At 42.3% G+C, this 25,091-nt stretch overlaps 1 protein-coding gene across 9 annotated transcripts in view; it reads left to right on the top strand.

Moving 5' to 3' along the window:
- znf609a (zinc finger protein 609a) overlaps window positions 1-25,091 on the top strand; it is a 77,301-nt gene that overhangs the window by 36,995 nt on the left and 15,215 nt on the right. For 8 of the 9 annotated variants that reach the window (XR_014123136.1, XM_081712240.1, XM_035522868.2 and 5 more), the window contains one exon: window positions 23,173-23,398. Coding sequence is in view for 8 of the 9 variants with exons in the window: in XM_081712240.1 (XP_081568366.1) it covers window positions 23,173-23,398 (226 nt within the window). In the remaining variant the exon portion in view is untranslated. Of the gene's footprint in view, window positions 1-8,658; window positions 8,760-23,172; window positions 23,399-25,091 lie in introns of those variants that run through there. The other variant, XM_081712244.1, reaches the window with a different exon arrangement.

Here is a 25,091-nt window from a genome sequence, read left to right as displayed (position 1 = left end):
ACAGCTTTCAGACCACCGGCCAGTAGCAGCTCAGGGGGCAGACAGTGGACCAGTGTTCTTTGCTACGGGACATGCTTGCATTCCAGGGACTCTGGCTTAGTAGCCTGCTATCCTGTTTACTGGAAGCAGCCAGCTGAACAGCACAACGTCATGTCCCCAGCCGCCCATCTGCTTCAACTCTGTCAGACCATTGTTAGACGAAGCCTGTGATTAAATGGAAGGCAGGCACCAAGCATGCACTGCCTCCCCCATGCTCAGCTTGGCCCTGTCGAGTGTTCTGTCTTTGTATTCTTTCACTCCTCAGAGCAAGTTCTCAGAGAACTTGCCCCCCCCAAACACCTCAGGAGCCAAAGCCCAGGGCCAGACCAGGCCTCTGTTCTGAGAGCTCTCACCACAGAGGTATTTCTGAGAAGCAGTATGTGAGCCCCAGGCCAAGCTGGAGGGGAAGGTCAACTTCAGGAATCACTGTGAACTCTGCCCACTTTCAAGAATGAAGGCCAATAGTCCTCCATCTACACACATTCTGAAACCCAGCAGTGCTTCCTCCCACCTAATTTTTTACGTTCCTGCAGTTTGTCAGACATGAGTGGTATGAGCAGGAGTTGTCCTTACTAAAACTCAGAGACATTGTGGTTAATCCTGCAATGCTAAACAGGTGTCAGTCTTTCAGGTTGATGTGTTAACACGTGTAGGCAGGTGTCCTATTTGCCTTAAAGCAGGGTTCTCAAACTTCAGTCCTGCAGGCCCACTGCATAGTTCAGTGCTTTACCAGTTCCAACTCACCCGACTGTACTCATCAGGAGGGTGCCAAGTCAGGTGTGTTGGAGCAGGAAAAACACTGCAGTGCTGTGGGCTTCCAGGTTTTGAGTTGGAGAATGTAGCGTAGACATCAAGTTGCACAGCTCTCTTTGACACTGTTAGCACACCAACACAGGAGCCTTCCTCCAGTGCTTTCAGTGGGACTAGGCAAATATATCCCCACCACACTATCCTCCTAATCCCACAAAAAAAAGGGGGGGGATTGAAGAGTTTTCTCGCCCCTGAAGTGCTTGCCATCAGGTTCCACTCCAGAGTGCACTCGTCCACTCCAGTCTGACACACATCAGTGATCAGGGGTTTGTTGGGGCCGAGAGAGTGGCCTGCCAGGCCTCTGGTACTCTTGGCTGTTGCTGAGAAAGGGCCAGTGTTCTACGGCCGCATTAACGTGCATGTCACCACCACCCCACCCCCGTCCTGTCCTCAGAGCAGTGCCCGTCTCCCCACCTTCACACTCCCAGAATGGACAAGAAGGAGTGCTTGTGTATGTATGTGTGTGTGTGTGTGTGTGTATGTATGTGTGTGTGTGTATGTGTGTGTGTATGTGTGTGTGTGTGTGTGTGTGTGTGTGTGTATGTGTGTGTGTGTGTATGTATGTATGTATGTGTATATATATATATATACACGCACACACACACACACAGTAAGTTTGCCTTCTGTAGCAAGGCTGTAACAGAGAAGGGCTGCCACGAGTGGCGCTTTTATCAGATCTCATCTGAAGTGACACGCTCAGCTAGCGTGATTTCACTTGAGGTGACTCAGAGCCCGGCTGCGTGCTGGCGCTATAGACAGGGGAGAAAGCGAAGAGCAGCGACAGTGCGCGAAAGCGAATTAGCTGGAGAGTGAGTGACACACCAAGATGGATCCTATTTCTTCCCCTTCGCTCCCCCTCCCATGACGGTCGAACGGCGATCATGAGGAAAGTAGCGTTCGCTTGTGCTCTTGAATTTCTGCTGCCACCCATCCACCTGATTTATTTTTCACTCAATTTATTATCCTTTTACAATGAGTCATATGGCTGGTGAGGGCTACATTAGTCAACACTATCAATGCTAATCCTTATTATTTTTAAAGACCGTTTTGTAGATGGTATCACTGGCTATTGTTAGTTTATTAGCATCAAAAATAGCCGTTCCACCAAATTTGTATACTTCTTGTAAACTATACTTATTGGAAAAATCCATTGTACTCTTTCAGGATTGAGAAAGAACGTGAATAAATGATGGTGACTGCTTTCTGATTTCTTAGTAATGATCCGCAGCAGAGTCCCCTGTCATAAAGTCTTAGTTTCACTGCACTGTTCAGTGACTTCGGTGCTGCGGTAGTGTTAACAAGATATTGTAAATGTAATTAAATACAAGCAACATATAAAGTAAAACACATTTTATGAAGAAACAAAGACATGGCAGATAAGAAGACATATTGCCGGTGTCAGGGCAGGCATTTAGATTGCTGAAATAATCATTTGCTGCGGTTATATTACTATTTAATGTGCAACGAGTTTAACTGCTGTTTAGGAGTATCCTTTTGGGGTGTGTGCGTGCGTGTGTTTGTGTGTGTCAGGCCAAGAAGTATAAGAGCTTTGAGCTTAGGCCTAAGGCAGTAGTTCATCCATTTACTCATTAGTCATGTTGGAAATGCTTTGGAAATAATGAACAATTAAAATTCCATTGGCCTAGCAATAATTGCATTTACAGCATTTTGTGCTTATTGTGCAGTATCTCAACAGTAAAAAAAATTCTTCCCCAAAGTTCTGGAACATTGTCAGTAAGCAGACCAGAACCAAAATTTTGTTCCGTCTGCTGGTCATGCAGAATCCGTGATTAGGCTTAGTGTAACTAATGTTTATCTTTCAGTCAGAGAGTCTGAAAGGGGTAGCTTTCTCTCAGAACAGTGTGCAAATAGCAAACAGCAACAGGGTGCGACACATACTGACCTCTTTACCTGAACAAAAGCACATTAAAGTGACAAAGCCTGTTCAGATCCCAGTCTGTTAGTCCCCCGCCCACCCCCTGCTACTCTCTGTGTGAGTGCACACTGCAGGTCTAGCTTCTCATTTCCTTTTGTCTCGTTGCCCTGCAAATTGATCCCTTGGCTTTGGATGAAAAGGTTTAGGTATAGTTGAGTATCTAGACACACTGCTGTTCTTCATACAGGTTCTCTCACTGGAGGAAATTGGCCTCTATTTCATCCCTCTTCGACTTATAAAACTGCAATCTACAGCTCAGTGTTATAAATGTGAAGGTGTTTGTTTTGAGCTCATTGGGTACACTTTGTGCCTACTCTGTCTTCCCAATGGGAGTTCATCAAGATTTTCATCTTAGTTGTATTTTTTTTTTTTTAAGTTGAGTGGTTTTTTTTTAAGTTGAGTCGACCTGTGGTGATCGAAGTACACTTCGATGTTTCATAATGTTTTTATTAATATATTTGCAATAAGACAGTATTGAACTATGGTTCAATCATTTCCTGAATCTGTGGAATCTGTACTTTCAATTTTGTCGACACTAAGAATAAAGCGCCTATGAGTGGTTAGATATAGGTTAAGATGCACGTCATCTGCCTCTCAACGTGTGATTCCTGTGATCTTGTCACTCGGTTTTTAGCCATCTAATTGCCGTGTGTGATTTGATTAATTTGTGTGTCAATCTGTGTGAAACTAACCAATAAATAATCACTATGAAATCACTAAGGATTCACCCTTCACGGCAGATACATTTCCTTCTTTGTTCAGTCAAAATCAAGCGTTACCGAGATGGCTAGCTAAAATGCTGTGCAAAAAGTGTACAGCTGCTGAACTTGTAGCGATTTTGGAAAGTAATTATGAAGATAACAGAGGTTTAGGACCTGAGGGCTTTGATTTGTTTGATGAAGAAGAAAATGAAATAATAGTTCGATCGCTAAATGAATGTTATTTTACAGTATTGCTATAATTTTGGATTTAGCTACGGTCACATTTAGGCACGATGTCTGCTACTAGCTAATGCTGCTTCTGTGTAAAATTCTCGAGATTGATTTCGAATACAGTAGTCATGACTTGTTTTACAACATTGACTGTCCATTAGTAAAACTTTACGTTGTTAAAGTTTTTTTTGTGTGAAAAGAAGCTAGTATATTACAAATAAATAAATAGATATGTTTGGCCATACAGAATACTCTTCTGTGCAGCTGAGACTTTTCTGTGTTTTGCCATTTTTTGGTTATAGTTGTAATGCATTTTTCACTTGCACACATGAAGCTTGATATGTAATATAAAGTCATTGTTCAGTCGCATTTTATTTCAGTCTCTAGGATTTGGTGACCACGACTCAGTAACCAATTGTACAAACTGTCATTTTAGACATGTTTTACACATTTCTATACTACTTTGTTCATATATTTCACTGCTTTTGTGACCCAAATACTTTGATAAACTTATTTCAAGCACCAAAACCGTTGCTTCACATGAGTAAAGGTATGTTTTCGCATGTAGTATGGTACATTTACAAAATTGGACCTCATATTTTCACATTTATGGCCATATAATTTCTTTATGCAGTGCTCTAAATGGTACCCCATTAGGAAAAGAGCTGAGTTTGAGCAGAACATTTTGATATGAATCATCTGGGTATCATGCTATATGTAAGAACCTTTAAAGTGAATTTTTAAAAATATGCAAAAACTGTGACGGTGCAATTTACTGAGCACTTGCCCCTCTGATGGCCAAGATCCCTCTTCTCTCTGAAAAGATGCTGACATGATAGCAATGTGTTTATCCACTTTCTGATTTTACTAGTTTCTTTAGACACATTGCTTATTCAGCTGTTCATGAGGCATTGCTCAACACTGAGGATCTGTCTCCGTGACTATGTTAGAATTGAAGAGGTCATGATGCTTCAATGTATATTATGCAGGTGTAGTCCATGACTGTCCCATTCATTCTCAGCAAGGGCCAGAGCAGATATGACATACTGTATCTGGTCTGTTCTGTTCAGGCGATTCAGCAACAGTAGCAACGGTTTGGGCCGTGTGTTAGCCCTCACTCTCCCGGGTGGCTGGCTATGGTGTGAGAAGAGCCTAGCTAGTGGTTGGCAATTGGCATTGGCTAAACTGAGAGAAGCTTGGTTAAAACGCTTTGTTTGTTTGTTTTTAAGTCAGTCAACAATCTAAAAAAATTGTGGTTTAAAATCTTTTCGTCAGTTCAGCTGAAGAAAGATGATTCTGAACACCACAGGACTTGGAGCAGCTGTAAAGATTGTGAAGTCAATCTCCAGCATTAATGGCAAGAACATTACCAAAACCGCTTACTGCCATCTGCGATTTTCCAAGCTCAGGCCTTTTTCTCTCACCTTCCTATGCTCAGAAGGTGGTTTTGTTTCTTGTCGGTTGCACTGTTGTAATGCTCTTTTTGCTAGGCTACCTTCTAAATCTCTCCAGAGGCTTCAGTAAAATTGTGCTGCCAGAGTATTCTTGCGCATATTACTCCTGAACTGCTGATCTGCACAGGCTCCCTGTGCATGCTTATATTGATTTTAAAACTCTTATTTCAACATATAAAGCTGTTCATGGTTTAGCCCCAGTTTACTTGTGTGACCTGGTGAAGTTTTATACTCCTCACTCTTACTGTTGTTAGTTCTCTCACTGTGAGAGAGCTTTTTCTTGTAGAGCACATCAATGTGGAATTCTCAGATCTACTTTAGATTGTTTTTAGAAGTTACGTAAAACTCATCTTTTTAGTTTTGCCTTTATCGATTTTAGATGATTTGTTTCTGTTGTCAGTTTGTAGCAATTTGTATTTAAAAAAAGTGCATTATAGATGGAATTATTATTATTGTTGTTGTCTTACTCAAAACTACCTTTGGAAAATCTGAACATTAAAGCAAACATCGAAATAAAGGTATGAAAATATAAAGGTTATACCCTTCTGATATTTTTCTATAAGGTGTTTTTTGTTGAGTGTGTGTGTGTGTATGTGTGTGTATGTATGTATGTATGTATGTATAGCTGTTTTCTGAAAAGAATGATTGCCACAGAAAGGTGAAATATTTTTGCTTTTTTGAGAGCCTTTCATTTAGGCCCTGAGGTTTCCTGCAAATGCTTTATTTAACGAATACATGAACAAACCACTAATATGGTAAACGTTTCACTGAAATAATGCCCATGTTGGTGCATATCCGCATTTTACCAGGAGATCTTTACATACACAATTTTATATAGAATCCCATAATCAGTTCTCCTGCAACCTTCAAGTAAAGTGGAATATATAACAAAGTGAAAATTGTTCTCAGCTCATTTTCACTGAAGAAAAGCACTCTAATAATTCATTAGTTCATGTACCCCAGTGATTTATAAGACACAGACTCCACTATAAGAGGATAATTGAGGTCATTCACAGGGCAGAGCTGTTAAGTGTGGTCATGTGCACATGATTTCTGACAATTGTGATTTATAAATAAGACATTTTAATTGCATGAGCTCATTTTGCAGTGTGATGGTCTGCCCACTTTTAGGCTGGTATCCATGTAGATTTTCAAAAGATGTCTGAGCATGTCTAAAATGTTCTTGCTCAATACAAGATAGACTTAGACTTAGTCACCAGCTGTTCGTGATGTGAATGAGATCTGAATTGTCTTGTTTCATGCACCCAGTCCATCTTGTTCACTCAGACCTGTCTTCTGTTCCTATTTTTCAGAGCTGTTTTATTTATTTATTTGTTGTTTTTGTTTGTCAGCTTGATTGATATTGGTATTAGTGCTTCAGTTAATTGGGTCACCAGACTCTTCTCTGTGTAGAATGAAGAGGACGTAGTAATAGTTTGTTCCCACAGCAGGACAAGGTTTTATTGTCTACATTGCAAGACTGAAGTGAGCAGCCCTGAGTTGTTTGTTCATGAATGTAGTCACGTTGGCTGTTTTTACATAGGGGTAAAGTCCAGGCATGTTTTCAGCATGTATTTTTAAAATGTATCTTAAAATATATAAAACATACACCTGCATTGTTGCCATGATCTGGTGAACCTTATTTCATGCAAAGAGTGTGATATTTCCCTGTAAGCTAATAGTCTTTTAGGTTTGGCTTGTATTGTGCTAGAGACAATAACCCCCACCCCCACCCGGGGGAAGGATAGGCCAGGGCTCTTAATCTCTGCACACGTAGCCACTGCTCATCTGTTTTTGCACTGGTTTAATTATCTTGTCATAAATTCTGCTCAAGTCAGATACACCAAACGAGCCAAGTCTGAAAGACTTTGGTTATTATAAGGGCTTTACATTCCCACACCCCATCAACACATAAAGAAACACATGCACACGTGAGCACGCAAACGGGTAAACTGTATGGAAACCAGAGGGGAAAATGGTACCTTTTATTCAAAAACTTTGTACAAGGCAGTGGTGGCTGTTGAGTACTTGGCTTTACAGTGCTGTCTATCGGTCATTATGAGTGTGTCATGTCCTTTCTATTTTTCCTTCGTTTTCTTTCCTCATGCACTGTGTTATGTCTTTCTGTCTGTCTGTCTTTATTACATTGTTCTGTTTTTTGTCTCTATATAACTGGCTCGTGTAACTGATGGGAGATTATGCAGAACCAGGCTACTAATGTGTCTTGTGGGCTTTTGTCAGGGTGATGTGCACTTGCACTGTGGTTTTTAATAAGCCTACTATGCAAACCCTATTTTAAAAGACCCGTGTGATTTCCATATAGGAGCTTTTCTTGGGCATTACAAATAAGTGTTACTTGTAACAGGAGTGGCTCAGCCAACACAGATCTCAGAATTCTCCTGGATGTACTGAGAGCATACCAGCTAACCTTATTTATACCTGTTCACAGGTTCTCAGAATGATGGCCAAAATAAAAGCAGTTCCTTTAAAGAATATTCATCTTTGTTAATATCATGTTTCTCAACAGAATAATGTATTATTGGTCAGTGAGCTTGTAGTTAGTCCTGTGTTCCACCAAGCAGTCTTTTTGCGTTAAATTCTTTCCTGCCGGTTAAAAGACTACCCAGAGGACTTATAGCGCTTTTGTTCCATTGGTAGACCAAGAGAGAAAAAACCCAAGAGCAAATTGCAAACTGACAGTTGGCTTTGATGGAGTGCAGTACACTTACATGTTCAAACAGACTTTCTGTTGCTTCCTCACTAGCAGAATTTTTTAATCACCAATGTTACTTTGTCCTTGGTATTGCTCCCCGCTGACCTAGCGCCATCCCCACCATCCTCGCAACCTGATTGGTGGCCATGGTTTTGAGTCCCCAGTGGCTGGGGCATGTAAGCTGTCAGGCTGCGTCTGTGAGGAAGATGCTGAAGGGGGCTGGGGTCCTGAATGCGTTACTTTGCCCCTCCCCCAGTCTGTCTCTCCCTCTCCCTACCGCTCTCTCTCTCTCTCTGTCTCTCTCTCAGGCCTACCTCTCCCACCTGCCTACTTTGTTGCTCAGTAAGAGGAAGCCCAAGGTTTCCAAGCTACTATAAATATCCTTGTGTCTATCTGTCTCACTCTCTGTCACTCTCCACTCCTCCCCTGCAGGAGCCAGAGGGACAGCTCTCTCCCTCGTTAGGCAGTGCCTCTGTCTCCTTGGGTTCTGGGTTCAGCTCTCCTGAGCCCCAGTGCTCTGCTGCACTAGAGATAAACCTTGACTAAAGTACTGGAGTTGGACTGTGTGCTTCTCCTAGCTTTGCCAAGTATAAAGCAGTATGCTGTGTTCTCTCTCACTCTCTCTCACTCCCTCTCTCTCACTCCCTCTCTCTCACTCCCCCACCCTACCACCTTTTCTTCTGGGTGAACAAGCAGTGTCCTTGTAGAGCTCCTCTGTACGAACACAAGTAGTGTCAGTGTTTCAAGGACTATTTAGAGAGGTTTCTTTTAGGAAGTAGAAGAAAAGCGGGGCTGGGGAATAAAGGGAGGGGGAAATGAGAGAACGACAAGAGGAAATAGGTGTTTTTTTTAAGGTAGACCAGCAGCTGTGACAGGTAACCTGATGTTATACTCCATAAAATTGTTTTAAAAGTGTGTGCGTGTGCGCGTGTCTGTGCACGTGCGTGTGTTTGTGTAAAAATGATGCCTTAGAGGATCATAAACCAGGGACTGTCTGCAGTGTACAAATTGCTGCCTAACAACCAGAAAGTGTGTTTTACCTCAGTGGCAGTGTTGCTTTCTTTGCTTTTAATTTCATGGTAGCCTTTCCCTTTCTGTTCTTTGAATTTCTCCCCCTCATGTTGACAGACAGCTCATACATGGCTGGGCTGTGCATCAAAAGTTGGCTGAACCTGACAGGTACTTCTGTGTTGCTGCTGTTTTGTGTGTCTCCGGGCAGGGTGCGGGCCACTTTTTGACATAGAATCCATTTGTTAAGTCGTCTACAGATTCTTTTGTATCTGTAATGGTTAGTTGATGCTTTCTCAAACCCACTTTCCTCAGCGTGGTGTCCAAGCAGTCACAAAGTGCGTGCTGTCCAGGACTATTTGCATGAGAGTGGCGGCCCTAATAGCAGCATGAGTAGTGTGCGTCTGAGAGAGGATGTGTAGCTTCACCACCATCAACAACCCCGTCCAACCTCTTCCCCCTTCAGAAAAGGAAAATTACTTAATACATTTTCTCCACTCACTGGAAGCTATTGTGTATAAAATAAAACACAGGAAGATTTTGAAACTGAGCCCACATTTCCTGCATGTTCAAGCTGCCAGCTGTCGTTTTATCAAGATGTCTGATGGTGTTGATTAAAAGGTGTTATCCGGTTTATGAGTGGCCCATTCCAAGAGCAATGTTTCATGAGAAAAATAATTAGTTTACCTAGTAGCACTGATGTCCACTTTCCCAGGTTGTTAGCTATCGTGTAATAGGACAGAGAATTATGGTAATGGTCTAAAGCCATGAAAGAATCCATTTCTCCATGCTACTAAAAGTAAGGAAATCCAAAGTATGCGCATGATATTTTACCAACATGTCGTTTTTTTCTTATTCACCATACATTTTCAGTCTGTTGCCTGTTGTAAGTTGTTCGGTGGCTTTTATTTGTTTTTGTCCTCTTTGACCTAGAAACTGAGCAGGATGGCTCTGTCTTATCGACCACTCCTTGCCCCGCCCCTCCGCCACTGCTCCCATGGCTCGCTCTGACTAGAATGCAGATTATTCTTTTAATAAACGCAACTCTTGTGGATCAACTTAGGATCCAGCGTGAAGGCAGGGAGGACATAAGAGCAGAGGATGGAATATAGAACAGTGGGTTGGTACAGTAAGGGAGAGAGGGGGACTGTAGGAGTTTTCATAGCAGTTTGCCATTATGTTGCACTGTTTTCCCATATGTACTTTTCTGAAGAAGCATGCCAGCCATATTTAGATGTAGGTTTATTCCCTCAAGTGCAATTCTGTAAGTAAGAAAACGGCCTGTGTTAGACTAGGGATTTAGCAGGACGTTAACTGATAAGAAAGCTTTGTCGTTTGCTGAGTTTAACATCTTCCCCCGGCGTGAGGTGTGCCTCTTTTTGTGCTAGTTTGTGCATAAAATAGCTCAAGTTAAACCGAGCTGTCAAGAGTTGATGAATGAGTCCAAACATGCTACTACAACACTTGAGGAGTCCAAAGCCTTTTACGGATCAGTTTCATAGTTCACTGGGTTTCTTCTTTTTCCATAGCTTAATTGGCGTGGACTCCCTCCCTCATGGCAGGCTTCACACAAAGCCCATGGAGGTCCATTATCCTGGATTCCCAGCTGGGCGAAAGAGGCGAACCCTCCTCCGACAAACCACGGTGCAGGGCTATCCGTGTGCGCTAGGATGATGTTAGCAGTCAATAAGCGAAGGCAGTCCTGCTGTGTCACAGCCAGCCAGCCAGAGTGCACTGCCATAGGCTGGCTCGCATGCTCGTTGAGGATGGATTATTGTAGAAGCCTGTGGTCACTGCACTTGTTAGGCTGAAATGGAAGATAACTCAGGTGCTTGAAAGTGTACTTCATCCGGACAGAAGGGGGGTTAAAGGACCTTTTTGTTTCAGAGGGTATGTTTGAGGCATTCTAAAAACATTCGAAACAAGCTCCCAGCTGATGTGTGTAACAGCATTAACATGTACAAATTAGGAGGAATTGTGCATAATTCAGTTTATAACAAATTAAGATTGATAGACAACATCATATTTTGTGGGTGGCTGTGCACGAAATGTACAATAGATAATTCACTACAGTGCAAACATGCAATAGAATTTACAATAGGCAGTATCGCCCTCAATGTAGCAGCCTGTGTATAATGTGCATGCAGAATTGCAGGCAGGGAAACTGCTGTACAGCTGGTAGGCTGCAAAACCACTGCTTACTCTTGCTCACCGTTTTTAGGCTTGACTGCTTGCAGTGAGTCCCCTTTTCCCCCTCCAGGATACACAGTCTTCATTGTTACTCTGTCCTCAAGTTGCATAGAGCAGCCTGAAGGGTCCTCAGGGTATACACACCCACACACACACACACACACACATACGCACTCTCTCTTGTTTCTCTCTTTCTCTCTGGTTATCTGTTTTCTTGCGTAAAGGACAAAGGTGTAGCCTATCACTGAACCATCAGGCCCGTGGCTGCTTTCAGTACGAGAGGGCCCAACTTCCTGTCTCCCACTCTTACCTTTTCACTCCTGCCGCCGTCCCTCGCAACCAGTTTGAAGTGCTCATGTTCATCAGTGCTCGCTCCTGTCCTGTCTCATCTACTCAACAAACACTTGATAGTTTCCTCAGAACCACTGTTGTCCTGTGTGTGTGTGTGTGTGTGTGTGTGTGTGTGTGTGTGTGTGTGTGTGTGTGTGAATACTGTCAGCCATGTGAGGCAGTAATGTAAAAGAACATTTAAAGACACAGATGAATTTCACATTTGATGCCAGATAGAACATTCAGTTGTACTGATATCAATTGCACAGTCACAGTCGTGTGTATCCAGTGATTATGCTGTGCCCCCTTTCTCTGTCTCTCACACACGCACTCATTCACATGCACTCACTCCTGCTCTCTGTTTCTGTCTCTATCAGCACTCCAAAAGCTGTAGCCACTCTCAGCAATAGCAGGATACAGAAGTATCCACTACATTGTTAAGTGCAAGTCTAGATCGATTGCCTGAATGTCATCATAGCCAGTCGCACAATCTGTTGATGAACTTCACCCGTGTGGCAAATTAGTTAAACTCCTGCTTTAAATTTTACGAGGCTCAAAGCACCTCTGTCTTCCAGTACCTTTTGAAAGGGGGTTTGATGTCTATACACAGGAAGTTATTGCAAAAGGAAAGCCAAGTTCTGCAGAGACATTTTAAAGGCACTGGAGTTCCTCGAGTAGTCCACCACACAGAGCTGGCAAGCAAGGGCAAGTCATAGAACTCTGAAAAGTCCAGCAGCGGCATTTTGCTATAGAGAAGCTTTTCAGCAGCAAGGATTGACAGGCTAATAAAGCCTGTGTTCACCCTGTGAGGGGGGACAGACTTTGGTCTTTCAATGGGAAAATGATGTGAAGCACACTGGCAGGACAAGTGCACGGCGGGTGAGGGGCCAGTCAAAGTCCAGGCCTTAATCCCCCCGAAAAGCGCTCGGCTCTGCCCACCACTTCTGGGCCCCAGCCCACGCGAGACTGCACAAGACAGCACAAGTAAGCTTTGAGTGTAGACTGGGAAAGTAGCTGCTTTGCTCGACAGCGTGAAAAATAGCTACTGTGAAAACGGGGGGGAGTGAGTGTACAATCAGAATATGCCCACAAACACATCAGGTATTTGTGTGCTGACAGAATTCTGACCACTCCTGATGCTCTGGATGAAGGATCTCTGGAGTTTTGATGAATCACATTGTTCATATAAAATGTATGGATAAAATGTATTCATTTTAATATAAATAAGGCATATCACAATCTAGATATAAATTAATACAATTGCAATATACAGTTTCCATATGCACACACCTACACACCAGAAGAAACTAGTGTTAATATACAGCACACTGCAGCTCTTCCTCCCTCACCGCTTTCATTTGGCTTCCAGGTTAGCCACAGGCCTCTGCTGATCTACACAGAGCAGACTGTTGGTTGCTAGCAACAGAGCGCAGGTGTTGCTGAAGTTACCACTCCTTACTTCCTCTTCTAGTCTCTCTCATTCGTGCTCACACACACACACACACACACACACACACACACACAATTTCCAAAACACTCAAAGTCTGTAGTTATTATCTCAAAAGTGGAGAGAATAGACACCACCTTTTGTTCATTTTCATCACTTGGGATCAAGGAGGTCTCCCCAGGTAAAGGGCAAGTTTTGTGTGAATACTGGTACTGTTATTGTTTAAACTGGTTTAATTTCTTTCATCTCAGGTTTATTTCTTTGTAATGGTAAGATGTGTGGCTTTCATTTTAGCCACAGATGATTGGATTAAGGTGGTTGCTAAGCACTGGAAGCATAAGGGAAATGCTCAGATCGGAGCCACCCTTTTCCCCACAAGGCCATGGGCTTGGGCTCCCTCCTTTTAACGTTGCAGTTAATCAACATGTAGCAAAACTGATACGCTCCCAGATACTGAGTCTTCGGTTTGAAGTTATTATTCACTCAATTTAATTTATCAGGAAACAGACTAATCAATAATTATTGGATGTGTCTGTCAGAGGAGTTGTTTGCTCATGGTCTGATCCAAATGAGCTTGTTTATTCATTAATACAGTTTCAAAATATAGCCCCAACAAACATTACAGAGATAGTGTTTTATTTCTTTATTTATTTATTTCTCTCCCTTCATAGAATGAATTAAAGCATCTGTTTAGAGAACTCCTCCTGTGCTAAATGAGCCTCTCTCTGTTGTCGCATGCTTCTCTCTGCATCTCAGTTGCTGTGTGCTACCAGGGCTTCCGCGGTACACTTTGGCACTGAAGTGGCCCAGACAGGCTCTTCCTGCCTGCTGCTTTGTGCTCACCTGTTTGCCTGTGTGGCTCTCGTCTGCTGTTCTTGGCCTCCCACGCTCGCACGGCAAGCTAGCACACATGCTCAGTAATGCCTGAAAGCTGCCTGTGGGTGAGCCTCATAGAAGGGCTCATTGCAACCTTCATCTTGGCAAGACCCTAACAAGGAATCAGCGGGGATCCGGCGCTCGCGAGAAGTCGGGTGGAAAATTCGCCTTTTCGAGATGTCGTGTTTGTGATCTTGAAAGCAGTCCTTTTTGAGTGTGAAAGGTGAGACACCTCTCAGATCAGATATCAGATTGCTTCTTAAATGACTGGTTCTCAGCTGCATCTTAATGCGGCTTTGTTCCTTTTGAGTGTGTGCCGTATGGAAGGGAGGTGCCCTCTTCACTGGTAGTGGAATGTTAAAAACCCCAACATCCTCTGCACATTTAATGAGGGTAGTTGTAAGAGAGATGACTTTCTTTTGAATGGAGGTTACGAGGAGGACGGCAGCAACAACCACCGGCCCACAGTTTGTTTGCTAGGTGGCACTATAAATGTTGTGGTGGTTCTCTTTTGGCTAAGCTTTTCTCTTTCCTGTTAATAAAGGCTCTTAGTTGGAGGCTGATGGTAAAGGCTCTTAGTTGGAGGCTGCCCTTATGCTCATTTTGAGCAGTTTGAGGGCCTTGGTTGCTTGAATTGTTTGACTTCTGCTGTTTGATTGCTCCTAATAATTGCAATAAGTATGTGAAAGTTTTAATGTTTTTTGTTTTGTGTTTTTTTGTATTAAATTTATTAAACACATATTGCATTCAGTATACTGAACAACACAGCTTCAATGTTAGAAATGATGCTCCTTTCAGAGGTTTTAGTGAATTTTGGTTGGTTACTATAGATGTGAAGACAGGAACTTGCCACCCACAGAGACTGTACAGGTAAATGACGATCATTTGAGTTTTTGCTAGTGGTTTTAAATAGCATAGTGCTGCGTGGAAGCTTTTTGTTCCTTATCTTGTTTCTTCATGAGTCGCCTACTTTGACTATAACGGGCCGTTTGACTATAAAGGACCTTTGCAAAAATAATAAATCACAGGTTGTTGCAATTGTTACATTTTAGGGTGAGGAGTTCAGAAAAGGCAATACAAAAAATCTGCTTATACTCTGCTTAGATTCACAAGCCTTCTGATTATACCAGCAAAATTAAGATGCTTGGGCATGTTATTGAGTTGACTAAAGAGGTTCACCTGTCAGCTTTACCTTAACATCCATCATAGTTTTTGAAAGACAAGCTTTATAATGAAGCTTGTTTCTGATGAATAGTTAACATGCAGAATGTGCCTAGTCATGTCATGTTTTTACCTGTTTGCATTATACAAGCTGTGTAGCTACAAACATTGTCGTAAGTTGGTGTTTGTGTGCAAATTACTTCTCGCTGGCTAGCATAATAAAAATTTCCAGTGGACAGAAAAAACAAACTGGGGTTGGAATTGCAAAAAGAATGGGGCCTTCATACCCTTGAAGTGAACTACTACTCACTGGGCAGCAGGTGCCAACCACTAGGCTTTGTCAAAATGTGAACATTCTCTCTGTGTAAAGAAAAGTGGTCTTTCACTAAGTGAGAGTTCATTTTAGTCAAGAGTTTTGTTGTTATTGTTGTTTCCCCCCATTGTAGAGTGAGTCTTAAATAGATTGCACACTTTCCTCTCATTGAGCATGTAAACCGTGTTAACAGATACTTGATTAGGAACTTTAGGTAATAGAATTTTGATCTTGAGTTACTTGAATATTACTTGTCAAACTAAGTAGCCAATCATTTTTCTTTCTTGCTTGCTTTACTTTACATAGGATTAACGGTCATGTAACTTAATGTGAGCGCAGAAGCGAGAGATCTTGCAGCAAGCCGTTCAGTAGTCTGGCATGAACTGCCCACCACTTGATCCTTTACCCCCAACCGTCAGGCTCAGGGTTTGGCATCTCCACACCTACCAATTTAGCACCTCAAATGTGGTCTGCAATGCAGCTTCTAGAGGCTAAGCAAACTCAAATTACAGAGAGCTGGTTTGGTTTCCATGAATCAGATTTTCAGGGAGTCTTGCTCTCTAATTATAGGTCTGGGCAGTTTGTTGCCCATTTGGTTTTATGACTGAGGTATTGCTGTTTTTTGGTCAATTGCCAGTGAGAGCTCGATACAGACTAACAACGCTCAAAAATAGCAAAGCACCCTTTCACTGCCAACTAGTTGGCCATTTAAATTGAATCTTCTGAGAATAACTTCTGTGATACTGTCTTTCATTTCAGTTTTACCTCTAACCTTGATTGGATTTTTACATCAAACCTTCATCAGAGCAATTAGCAAGACTGACTTCCCCACATTGTAGACACTTTAAGTAGGCCTGTTTACAATTATAAACATTTATTTTTTTGAAGGGGGACTTTGTTCTAGGAGTTAACACCTTGTTTATTTTTTTCTGGGGAAAATGCAGTCTAAGCAACAAAGCTGTCTATTTTGACAAGCTGTCTGAAAGTGTTTTCATTAATAGCCAAAGGTGTGTGCTTTTGTTTTGTTTTGTTTTGTTTTGTTTTTCTTCTTCTTTTTCCAGCAGTTAGTTGACTTTCAGACTTTGTTTTTCCCCCATCACTGGAATGTTGGATGAAAAGCAAGGCAACATTTTAGACCACTTCATCCTCACAGGGAGACACTATGGCATTCTTTTCTTCAGGATATGAGTCTGACAGGAGGATGTTTTAAAATATCCCAAACACATTTTTCCCCTTCAGCCTGAGATTTTCTAGGCTCTAAAACCCTTAGTAGCCGATTGTTTATGTAGCTTGCATTAACAATGTTAACCTGAAAGGCTGTAGAGAGTGGAGTCTTTCTAAACATAGTGTGACATTAGTTAAACTGTGCCAACACCAGATAGATAGATGGATAGACAGATGGATAGATAGATGGATGGATGGATGGTGTTGGCACAGTTTAACTATGTATGTATGTATGTATGTATGTATGTATGTATGTATGAGAGCTCTCTCTCTCTCTCTCTCTCTCTCTCTCTCTCTCTCTCGCTCTCTCTCTCTCTCTCTCTCTCTCTCTCTCTCGCTCTCTCTCTATCATATATATGATATGGAGGACAATATATGCTATTGTCATGCCTATAAAGACTGAAAGCTGAAACACATTTTTCCTCACAGCTTCAGTTCAAAACAGCCTGGTTTTCTGTGACTATTAGTGACAGACATGATCTGTTAAACCTCCAACCTCCCCCCTCCTCAGCTCTGTCATTGTAGACCATATTTCATGCAGTTGGCCTCTTTTCATCTGCTTTTATTTTTGGCTTTTTATTTCTTCTATCTTATAGTGGTGGAACACAGATCTCTGGTCTGGTTACCACTAGACACTTGTTGAGCAGATGTCTTTCCTCCACTGCTGAGAGTTTGCAGTGGTTAAGAGGAACATGTGACCTGACCTGAACTCTTGTCCCTGACCAGAGCCTGACTCTAGCTCCCAGCCAGTGTCAGATGACCTTTTCTAGGGCTTTTGTGTTTCAGCACAGGGCACTTAGAATGTGAGCTGGCACCATTTGTGGCTGTCTCAAATAATCCTGAACTTCAATTATATATTTTTTTTCAACTACAGAAAGAGGGTGTGGGCACCTGGAGGAATGTTCTCAATGGAGTCAAAGTTGTAACACCCACTTTTCAAGCCAAAGCCTAATTTTCTCATAGCAGAGGGGAAGATTCTTTTCATATTGTACCCTGTTCCCACTCCCTCTCCTTTTTTAAAGGTTTTTGAGAGATCAGTTTCCATGGTGAAATGTAGTACAGAGGGGTACATGTTGTCCATACCCCGCAGAGTTGGGAATGGTTAGTTGATGGTTTCCAGACTTGAGGAGGAGTGGCAGAATCCCCAGTGGAAAAAATTTTTAAACTGACAGTTAGAGTGCGCAGAGTGCTCATGAAAAGACCACAAACCCCTCAGTGGTGGCCAGGAAATGACCAGTTATTTCACAAGCCTCCTTTCAAATGCTGCCCTTGCTAGGGTTGGCTAGTCACTAGTGGTGAGCATACTCTGGGCTACCCCTATCAATAGACACTCCAATAAAGCCAATGTTGCTCACCCAGAGAAGTATTTAGTCTGAGTGTGGTATGTCTCTGTGTGAAGATATTTGCTTTGTCTGTTTTTCTACCCAGAGTGGTAGACAACAAGTAGATCATAGACAGCTTTCTAAGTGGTCACACGTGTTCATGTTTAATTTAATTGTTTCATTAGCACAGTTTTTCTTACAAAAGGCATTGTCAAAAAGCAGCCATACAGGTTGTGAGGTATTGTTCATGCTTCTTCACACATTCGCATTGTAGGATTTCTTTCCATGCCCTTTGGCCATACGTGACATTAGCACATTGAAAAGCTGAAAAGCCTACAGTTTCTTATTAAGACAACAGCTCACAGCTGCTTGTTTGAACGTTCTTTAAATGCTTGTGGAGAGAACTGTCAAGCACGCGCCTGGTCAGCACATCTCAATGATTTCTGTGAGTAATTATATTGACAGGACCTATAAAAAGATACCATATAAAACATCAGCATTCAGAAACCACAAAATGTCAGATTTGATTGTTGGATGGTATGTTTTAATCCTTTTGTTGACCCACTGTTCCAAGATCTTGACAGAAAAAAAAACTTGTTAGCCCCAGTATTGTGGAAAAATAAAATATGATTTAACAGCCATTATTCATTCTGTGAGTCTACTGTGAGACCCTAAATCCCAGTCCTCTAACAAAGGCAAAAACGACTGGACAATAATGAAGGTTAATAATTCAGTATTTTCTTGCTTGAATTATTGTGGTCTCTCAGTGAACATCACAAGCCTGACTTCCTGCTACTGGGAGGGCCTGTCATCGTCCAGATCTTTTGGCTTACTTTCAGTTGTTTGAAAATCTCAATTGCGTGTTAACCACAAAGCAGGGCTTCGAGATCCAGGGTGTGGACGAAGTGAAAGACCAGCATACACAAACTTGGCAGAACCTAGGCTGCTAGAAGAAAAACTAGCCCTGAACCGCTAATGGTGTGTTTAAAGCCATGGAGGAGAGACAGAGCCAGGAAAGCATGCTTTGTTTTTGTTGAAAGCTGCTGTTGCTCCCACCACTGTTGGGGATTCCTTTAGGTCCTGTTTCCAGAGCCTGTTCTCCAGCTGCTCCTCCCCACACCGCCTTTGGCTTGGCATCTGCAAGAACTCTGCAAGTTTGTCCTTGTGTCTTTTCAACAGTGCACTTGCTTATGGTTAGTGTTTGATGGTCGTTCCTTCCAGTTGTAAGCACTGGGTTTTGGTTTGGACCAGACGAGCTTCTCTGGTCTGCAGGCACAACGCACGACTGTAGGAGGTCTGTGCTGTTACTGTGCGCAGGTCCACTTTGTTTTTACTGGCAGTTTAATGTAGCTTATCGCATAACTGCCAAATGTGCTCAGCAGACCCACTAAGTTTTTATGCGTTTATTTCGCAAGCCTTCCCTGTAGCCAAGTATTTTACAGGACCTTTCCATTGCCCTTCAATATTGAAACAGCTTGTAATAGTACCTGTGCAAACACTACTTGTAGGAAGTGCACCAAGGGACAGGTGTTTGCAAGACTGCCAGGCTAATCTCTCTAGAATGTTGACTGATGTCCAGTGATTGTTTTCTTTTTTTTCTGTTTAATGTAACTGTTAAAACAACAGCTGTAAGCTTGGAAGGATGACATTGCAAATATAAACAAACCATTTAATACATGTGGTGTTTTGTCTGGTCTGTTGGTTCTTGCGTTCAAAGCTTTGTCTGTGAATTAGAGAAGACAGTACTAAGTGTTAAAAATGTTATTCTGAAGTTCTTGCTTATATCCGTAAAGTCCCAAATTAGATCAAACATGTTGTCCTCACTATTTGACACTTGCTTTTTGTCCCTTTGTAAATAATGAATTTACTTAATTGTCCTGTCAATTTCTGTCAGTTCTGTCCTATTGAGATGTTTGTTTTGGGTTGTTTTTCTTTTTAATTTATTTTTTTGGATCAGTGTCTGATTGCCTTTGTGAGGTGAAATGTGGCCAGTGGATTGTTCTCCACCAGCAACATGGCTGAAAAAGAGGTAGAAAGATGAGGTGTGGGGGCAGCTGCGCCCACTGCCTAGCCGCCCCAGTCACTGGTCATAAAAGCTGCTAGAGAATGTCTTCTGCCTGCCAGTCTTGACTAAGATTAACATTCCGTGACCCTGAGGAAACCCTTGTCCCTGGTACATTCTGGAGGAGCCTATGCCCCTGTGGGGCTTGCTGGCGAGGTGGGCGGTGCAGCCCATGCTCTTGTGAATGTCGTAGTGGTCGACCTGTCTGGGTTTTTCAATGGCCGATGCCGATATTTAGAGAGCAGGGAAGACTATATGTGTGGCTGATATGTAATACAAATAATGTTTCTTGTATTTTTGTTTGTTTTTGTTTGTTTTTCTGTTTAAAATATAACAATTTAATAATAATAACAAATGAGACACAAGTCCAAGTAAACGTTTTTTTTTTGTTTTTTTTGTTTTTTTTATTCAACTAAATGCCCAGAGGTAATAAAAAACTGAACTGTTTAGAATTCACATATGTAAAGTTCTCTTTTTTTTTGTCCAGATAATTCTTTAAATGTCACCGTTTAGCCTTTTCTCATTTTGATTGTTTCAGCTACTCATCCTCCTGCAAGTGCAGGAATCTATTATGACACCCTGGGCTCAGTAATATTCCTGACAGCAAGAGCCCCATGAGGTGCTCGCAGAAATCCTCCGCCTGTTGAGCGCACCGGCTGCCTGCTCAGTTACAGGCCTCTTCTCTTATCTCAGTGCAGCTGGGACCTTGTTGCTTCTGGTGAAGAAGCAGCCTCACCCCCCCCCCCCCCCCCCCCCCAAAAAAAAAAAAGCTGGCGCCCCTTTTGAGGCATGCCTCATTAGTACTGCCCCCTCTTTCTCATGCAGAGATGTGATGATCAATCAAGCATCGAATATCTGCAGTGTCTGCTGTTGGCTGTTCTAACGTAGACGATGCATGTCATTATGATCACACTAAGAGCAGTCATTGTCGTTCATAAGGAATGATTCTTTGGTGCTTTAGCGGCACCTTAGTCATAATGAAAGGTACTTAATGAGTGGTCTGAGCATTTCATTTGTACACTGTATGATATATTCAGTGCTAAACAGCTCCCAAAATCCTGGTGGTCACAATGTCATTGCTTGCTCAACTCTGTGTGTATGTACTTTTATGAGCTGTTATCGTTCAAGCTGAATGCTTGCTAACGAGACAGCTTCAAGAATTAATAATTCTATTCAAAGCAGCTAATAATAAGCAAACAATAAATCCACCTGTTATTACTGATGGTGTTTTTTGTTCTAACACTGTTTTGACAGTGGTGCCCCTACATATCATGCAAAGACAACAGTCTGTGGTTGGTTATTTTGAATGTGATGACCCTTTCATGTCAGTGCTGGATGGCTGTGAGTGATCAAATCCAGAAGTGTGGCTTGTGAGACTATTTAGAATGTTTAATCTGGCTCAAATTCTCACATTCTCTAGGTTTACCAGAATTGAATGTTCTCTTCATGCAGCCTGTTATGATTCATAGAGTAAACCTCTTCACTCAGTTCTCCAGCGTTCACCAATTAATAGCAAATCATATTGGAGTTAAATAACTGCAAAACATTTAAACATAGTTCGTTGTTTATTTGTTTATGGCTGTCAGTGTTCTCAGTAACAAGGTACATATCCCACTGTGCAATATTGAAGATGGTATCAGTGTACAGTATGCAGTGTGTTTTTCATTCCAAATCTGCATTCCACAAGAAAGCTGGTAACAGCCTGCCTGAAATGTATGACATAGGTTTACTACTAGGTACAAATGATGTGGGACATTTTAGCTTACATGACCCAGTGAGTATCAAAAATGAGAAGTCTGTACTGTCACTACAATGGTCTAAATTTACTGTAACTGCCTATTGTTGTCAGCTTACTGGGCATGTACCTAAACATTTTGCCTCTGGATTTCTTTTTAGATGTCTGTGGGAAAGCTTACGTTCATGTTTTAGACTGTTATTTGTATTAAAGGTTCCTGAAAAATTGACCGAAATGAGACTAGCCCACAGTGTCATGGTGACACTTGGAAAAAGTCATGTGTGGGGTTCATTCCAGTGCCTTGTCGATCCTTTGTGTGCACTGCAGCACATCTGCTTCTGAAGCCCAGGAGCACCATTGCTTATGGAGTAAATGTCAGCCGTGCTGTCAATCTCCAATATGAATTCTTCATGCTGGAGTTAAGACCCACCAGCCTGTGGATGCAGTCAAGAGCATCTCAGTATGTCTAGATGTTTCAGCCCTTATTGGGACTTGCTAATCAACTGCTAGAACCCTAGTTTTGAGAGGAATCATGTAAAGCCATGACCTCTGTCTCAGGAGAAAGACCTCCCACTGTACTGTGTGTGTATATGTATGGACATGTGTGTGTCTGTATGTGGGGGGGTGTGTGTGTGTGTGTGTGTGTAAAACACTTATTGGACTGTTACAGGTACTGCTCTGCAGATAGGACAGGTGACCTCTTCAGTTGCTCAACTGTTAGAACAGGCTCTCTAGAAATGATCATATAGAAAATCTGACGGGGGTTTGAAAGGGGGTTCCTCATCGCTATTTGATGATTCTAATGGCTAAATAGATCTTTTAATCAAAGGCTAATGTAAGCAGTAATTAAAAGCCACTAATTAGATTATAAAATTGAGTCCCCAGTGTGGAGTAAACACCAACATTTGTGAAATCAAATGACTTTGGAAACAAAGTGGGGGTGGGGAAACAGCTAGAGAGGCTTTTTTCTTCAGTGTCCTTATTCATTCATTTGTTTATTTATTTATGTATGTATTTCCTTGATGGTTTATATTGCCATCATGCTGTACTTGTACAAGTACTGTACTTGTAAGTACTGTCTGCCATGGCTAATAATTACAGAGGGCTGTTGAAGACATTTGGGTTGTAAAAATCTGTGGTAATGCACAAGGTTGTGAGAGTTTGACTTTGAAATGTCAAATGGAGAATAATAGTGATGTTGCTTCTATTGCATGTTGAGTTTTAGTTTTGTTGCTGCTGTCTTGTTTTCTTTGGGAAAGGATGTGCACACAACTGTTAGTGGTCTGATTATAAGTTTGTAAATTTCCCTGAAGTGACTAAGTATTTGCATTTATGTTTCTGTGGTCATTTGGGGGGCTAAAGGTGTGTGTGTGTGTGTGTGTGTGTGTATAAATATATATATATATATATATATATATATATATATATATATATATATATATATATATATATATATATATATATATATATATATATATATATAATATAATATATAATATATAATATAATATAAAAGCAACAGTTTCTACTAGCATTGTTGATCAAAAAGCTGAAGCATAGTTTCCCTCCTTTCTTCCCTTGAAGCCTAACCCTGGCCTTTGCCCTTGTTTCTTGGTGCAGATGGACTCGCCAGTCTCCACGCCAGCCCCTCCACCTCTTCACCTCCTCGCTCCGGTCGGCAGCACTGACATCTCCTCCCCCTGCGAGCAGATCATGGTTCGCACGCGCTCAGTGGCCGTTAACACGGCAGATGTGGCTCTTGCTACAGAGCCAGAATGTCTAGGGCCCTGTGAGCCTGGCACCAGCGTCAACCTGGAAGGCATTGTATGGCAAGAAACTGAAGACGGTAAGAACTGGCAGAGACTAAAGTACTTCATACTGGCCTTTTAAATAAGGATGATTGGTATGTTTAGTTGTCCCACTCATATCAGTGAACTGTAGTCATATTAAATCCTAGGGCTTCGGTAACATAGCTGGACTGAAGTGCAGAGGGCAAATGAGCTTTAAAAAAAAATGCTGTTGAGTTACTTCACAGCACTCCTCCTCCCGTAGGAGTGGATGATTTTAATCTAGGGTAAGGGAGTCATTGCCTTGCCAATTCAGAATTAGCTCCGTTAGAAGTGTGGCCCTTTCAGGTATTTGGATTTCAACATCTTCTGTTACAGAAATAATAGCCCTGGCCAAAAACAGTGTTTCCACTAGACCAGCTGTATTTTTCATTCTCCTCCTGATGCTGTTATGCTAGTAGAGAACCTCCACCAGCCCCTCATGCATTGCATGTGTGCCTAGACCCGATTCCTCCACAGGAGTGTTCCTTTGTTTCATCTCTGTGAGGGAGATGGAGCTGAGTGCTAACAACAGTGGAAGCGTAAACAGCTTTGTCTACAGTCAACCTCCAACACAGTGTTTTGGAAAGCCAAGGAGGTGGTAAACGAGAGCCACTTTCCTTCCCCCAGTCTAATTTCTACTCAAGGATGTCTAGCTCCAAGCAGTCTCATGTTTCTCAGTCACGGCTAAGATCAGGAATGAGTATGGAGAGCCAGATTTAGTTGAGAGCACCAAAGACCAATTACCTACTGCAGCTACTGTCATCCAATCAGTATTTGCGTGGTGAGTAAAAATCATAGTGCGTGCGGCATAAGTAAACCATGTGTGCTATCAAGATGGTTACCCTCGAAATCCTCCCTCTGATTCTCTTTCCAAATCCCACTAACGACTGGTCACACTGGAGCACAGTACTTTAAAATTGCTGCAATTTTAAACATCGGCAGCCCACGCATTCACAGGCCCCCACGCATGCCATTAACTGCGGCATGCTACATTTCAGCCCTTCCAGGCTAACCTGACAGTGGTGCAGGGAGGATGTATGAGTAGCTCCCTCAGCATCCCCCACTCCCTCTGTGCTCCTCCTCCATAGTGCCGCTTTTGCAGCCCCCTTGGTGATTCAGTGCCTCGTTTCTGCCACTTCAGTGCCTCTCATGCGGTGTTAGTAGTGCCTGGGCCCCGGAGGTCTCATCACACCACAGCAGACTTCACTTGACAAATGCAGAAAATAAGCCAGAGAAAAGTCCAAAGCAGCCTCCAGAGAGTGGGGGGGAGATGAGCAACAGCCAGCCAGTGCGCTGGCGCTGTCAGATCTGCCTCGCTGCAGGAAGCGCCCATCCGTTGGAGACGAGTCTGTCGGGACCGCCGAGTTCCTCTTCCGTTTGGCTCTCGTTGGGGGTGGTGTAATGGGGCTGGGTCTAGGCAGTTATTCAATCTTAGCCATCAAGTCATAAATATAACAAATGCCTCGTCCTACAAAACAGCCGAATGGATGTCTTTGTTTGCCATAAACACAAATTAAATTGTCACTTAAAATGGCAGAGTAATTTCTCAGACTAGAAGGACCTGTCATTTTGAGATGGCTTCTTGGACCTCTTCAGACCCGGGAGCCATGAAGGGACCGAAGCTGAAAGCTGATTATAGAACCCACATGTCATTTCAAACCAGCTGATGAATATAGTGAAGCGCCATGTAAAATCACAGGCCCAAGCTTT

Source organism: Electrophorus electricus, chromosome 4 (genome assembly GCF_041902795.1).
Source record: "Electrophorus electricus isolate QZ-2024a chromosome 4, ASM4190279v1, whole genome shotgun sequence".
In the NCBI taxonomy this organism is placed as follows: Eukaryota; Metazoa; Chordata; class Actinopteri; order Gymnotiformes; family Gymnotidae; genus Electrophorus; species Electrophorus electricus.
This window is presented reverse-complemented; position numbering and strand designations above follow the sequence as displayed.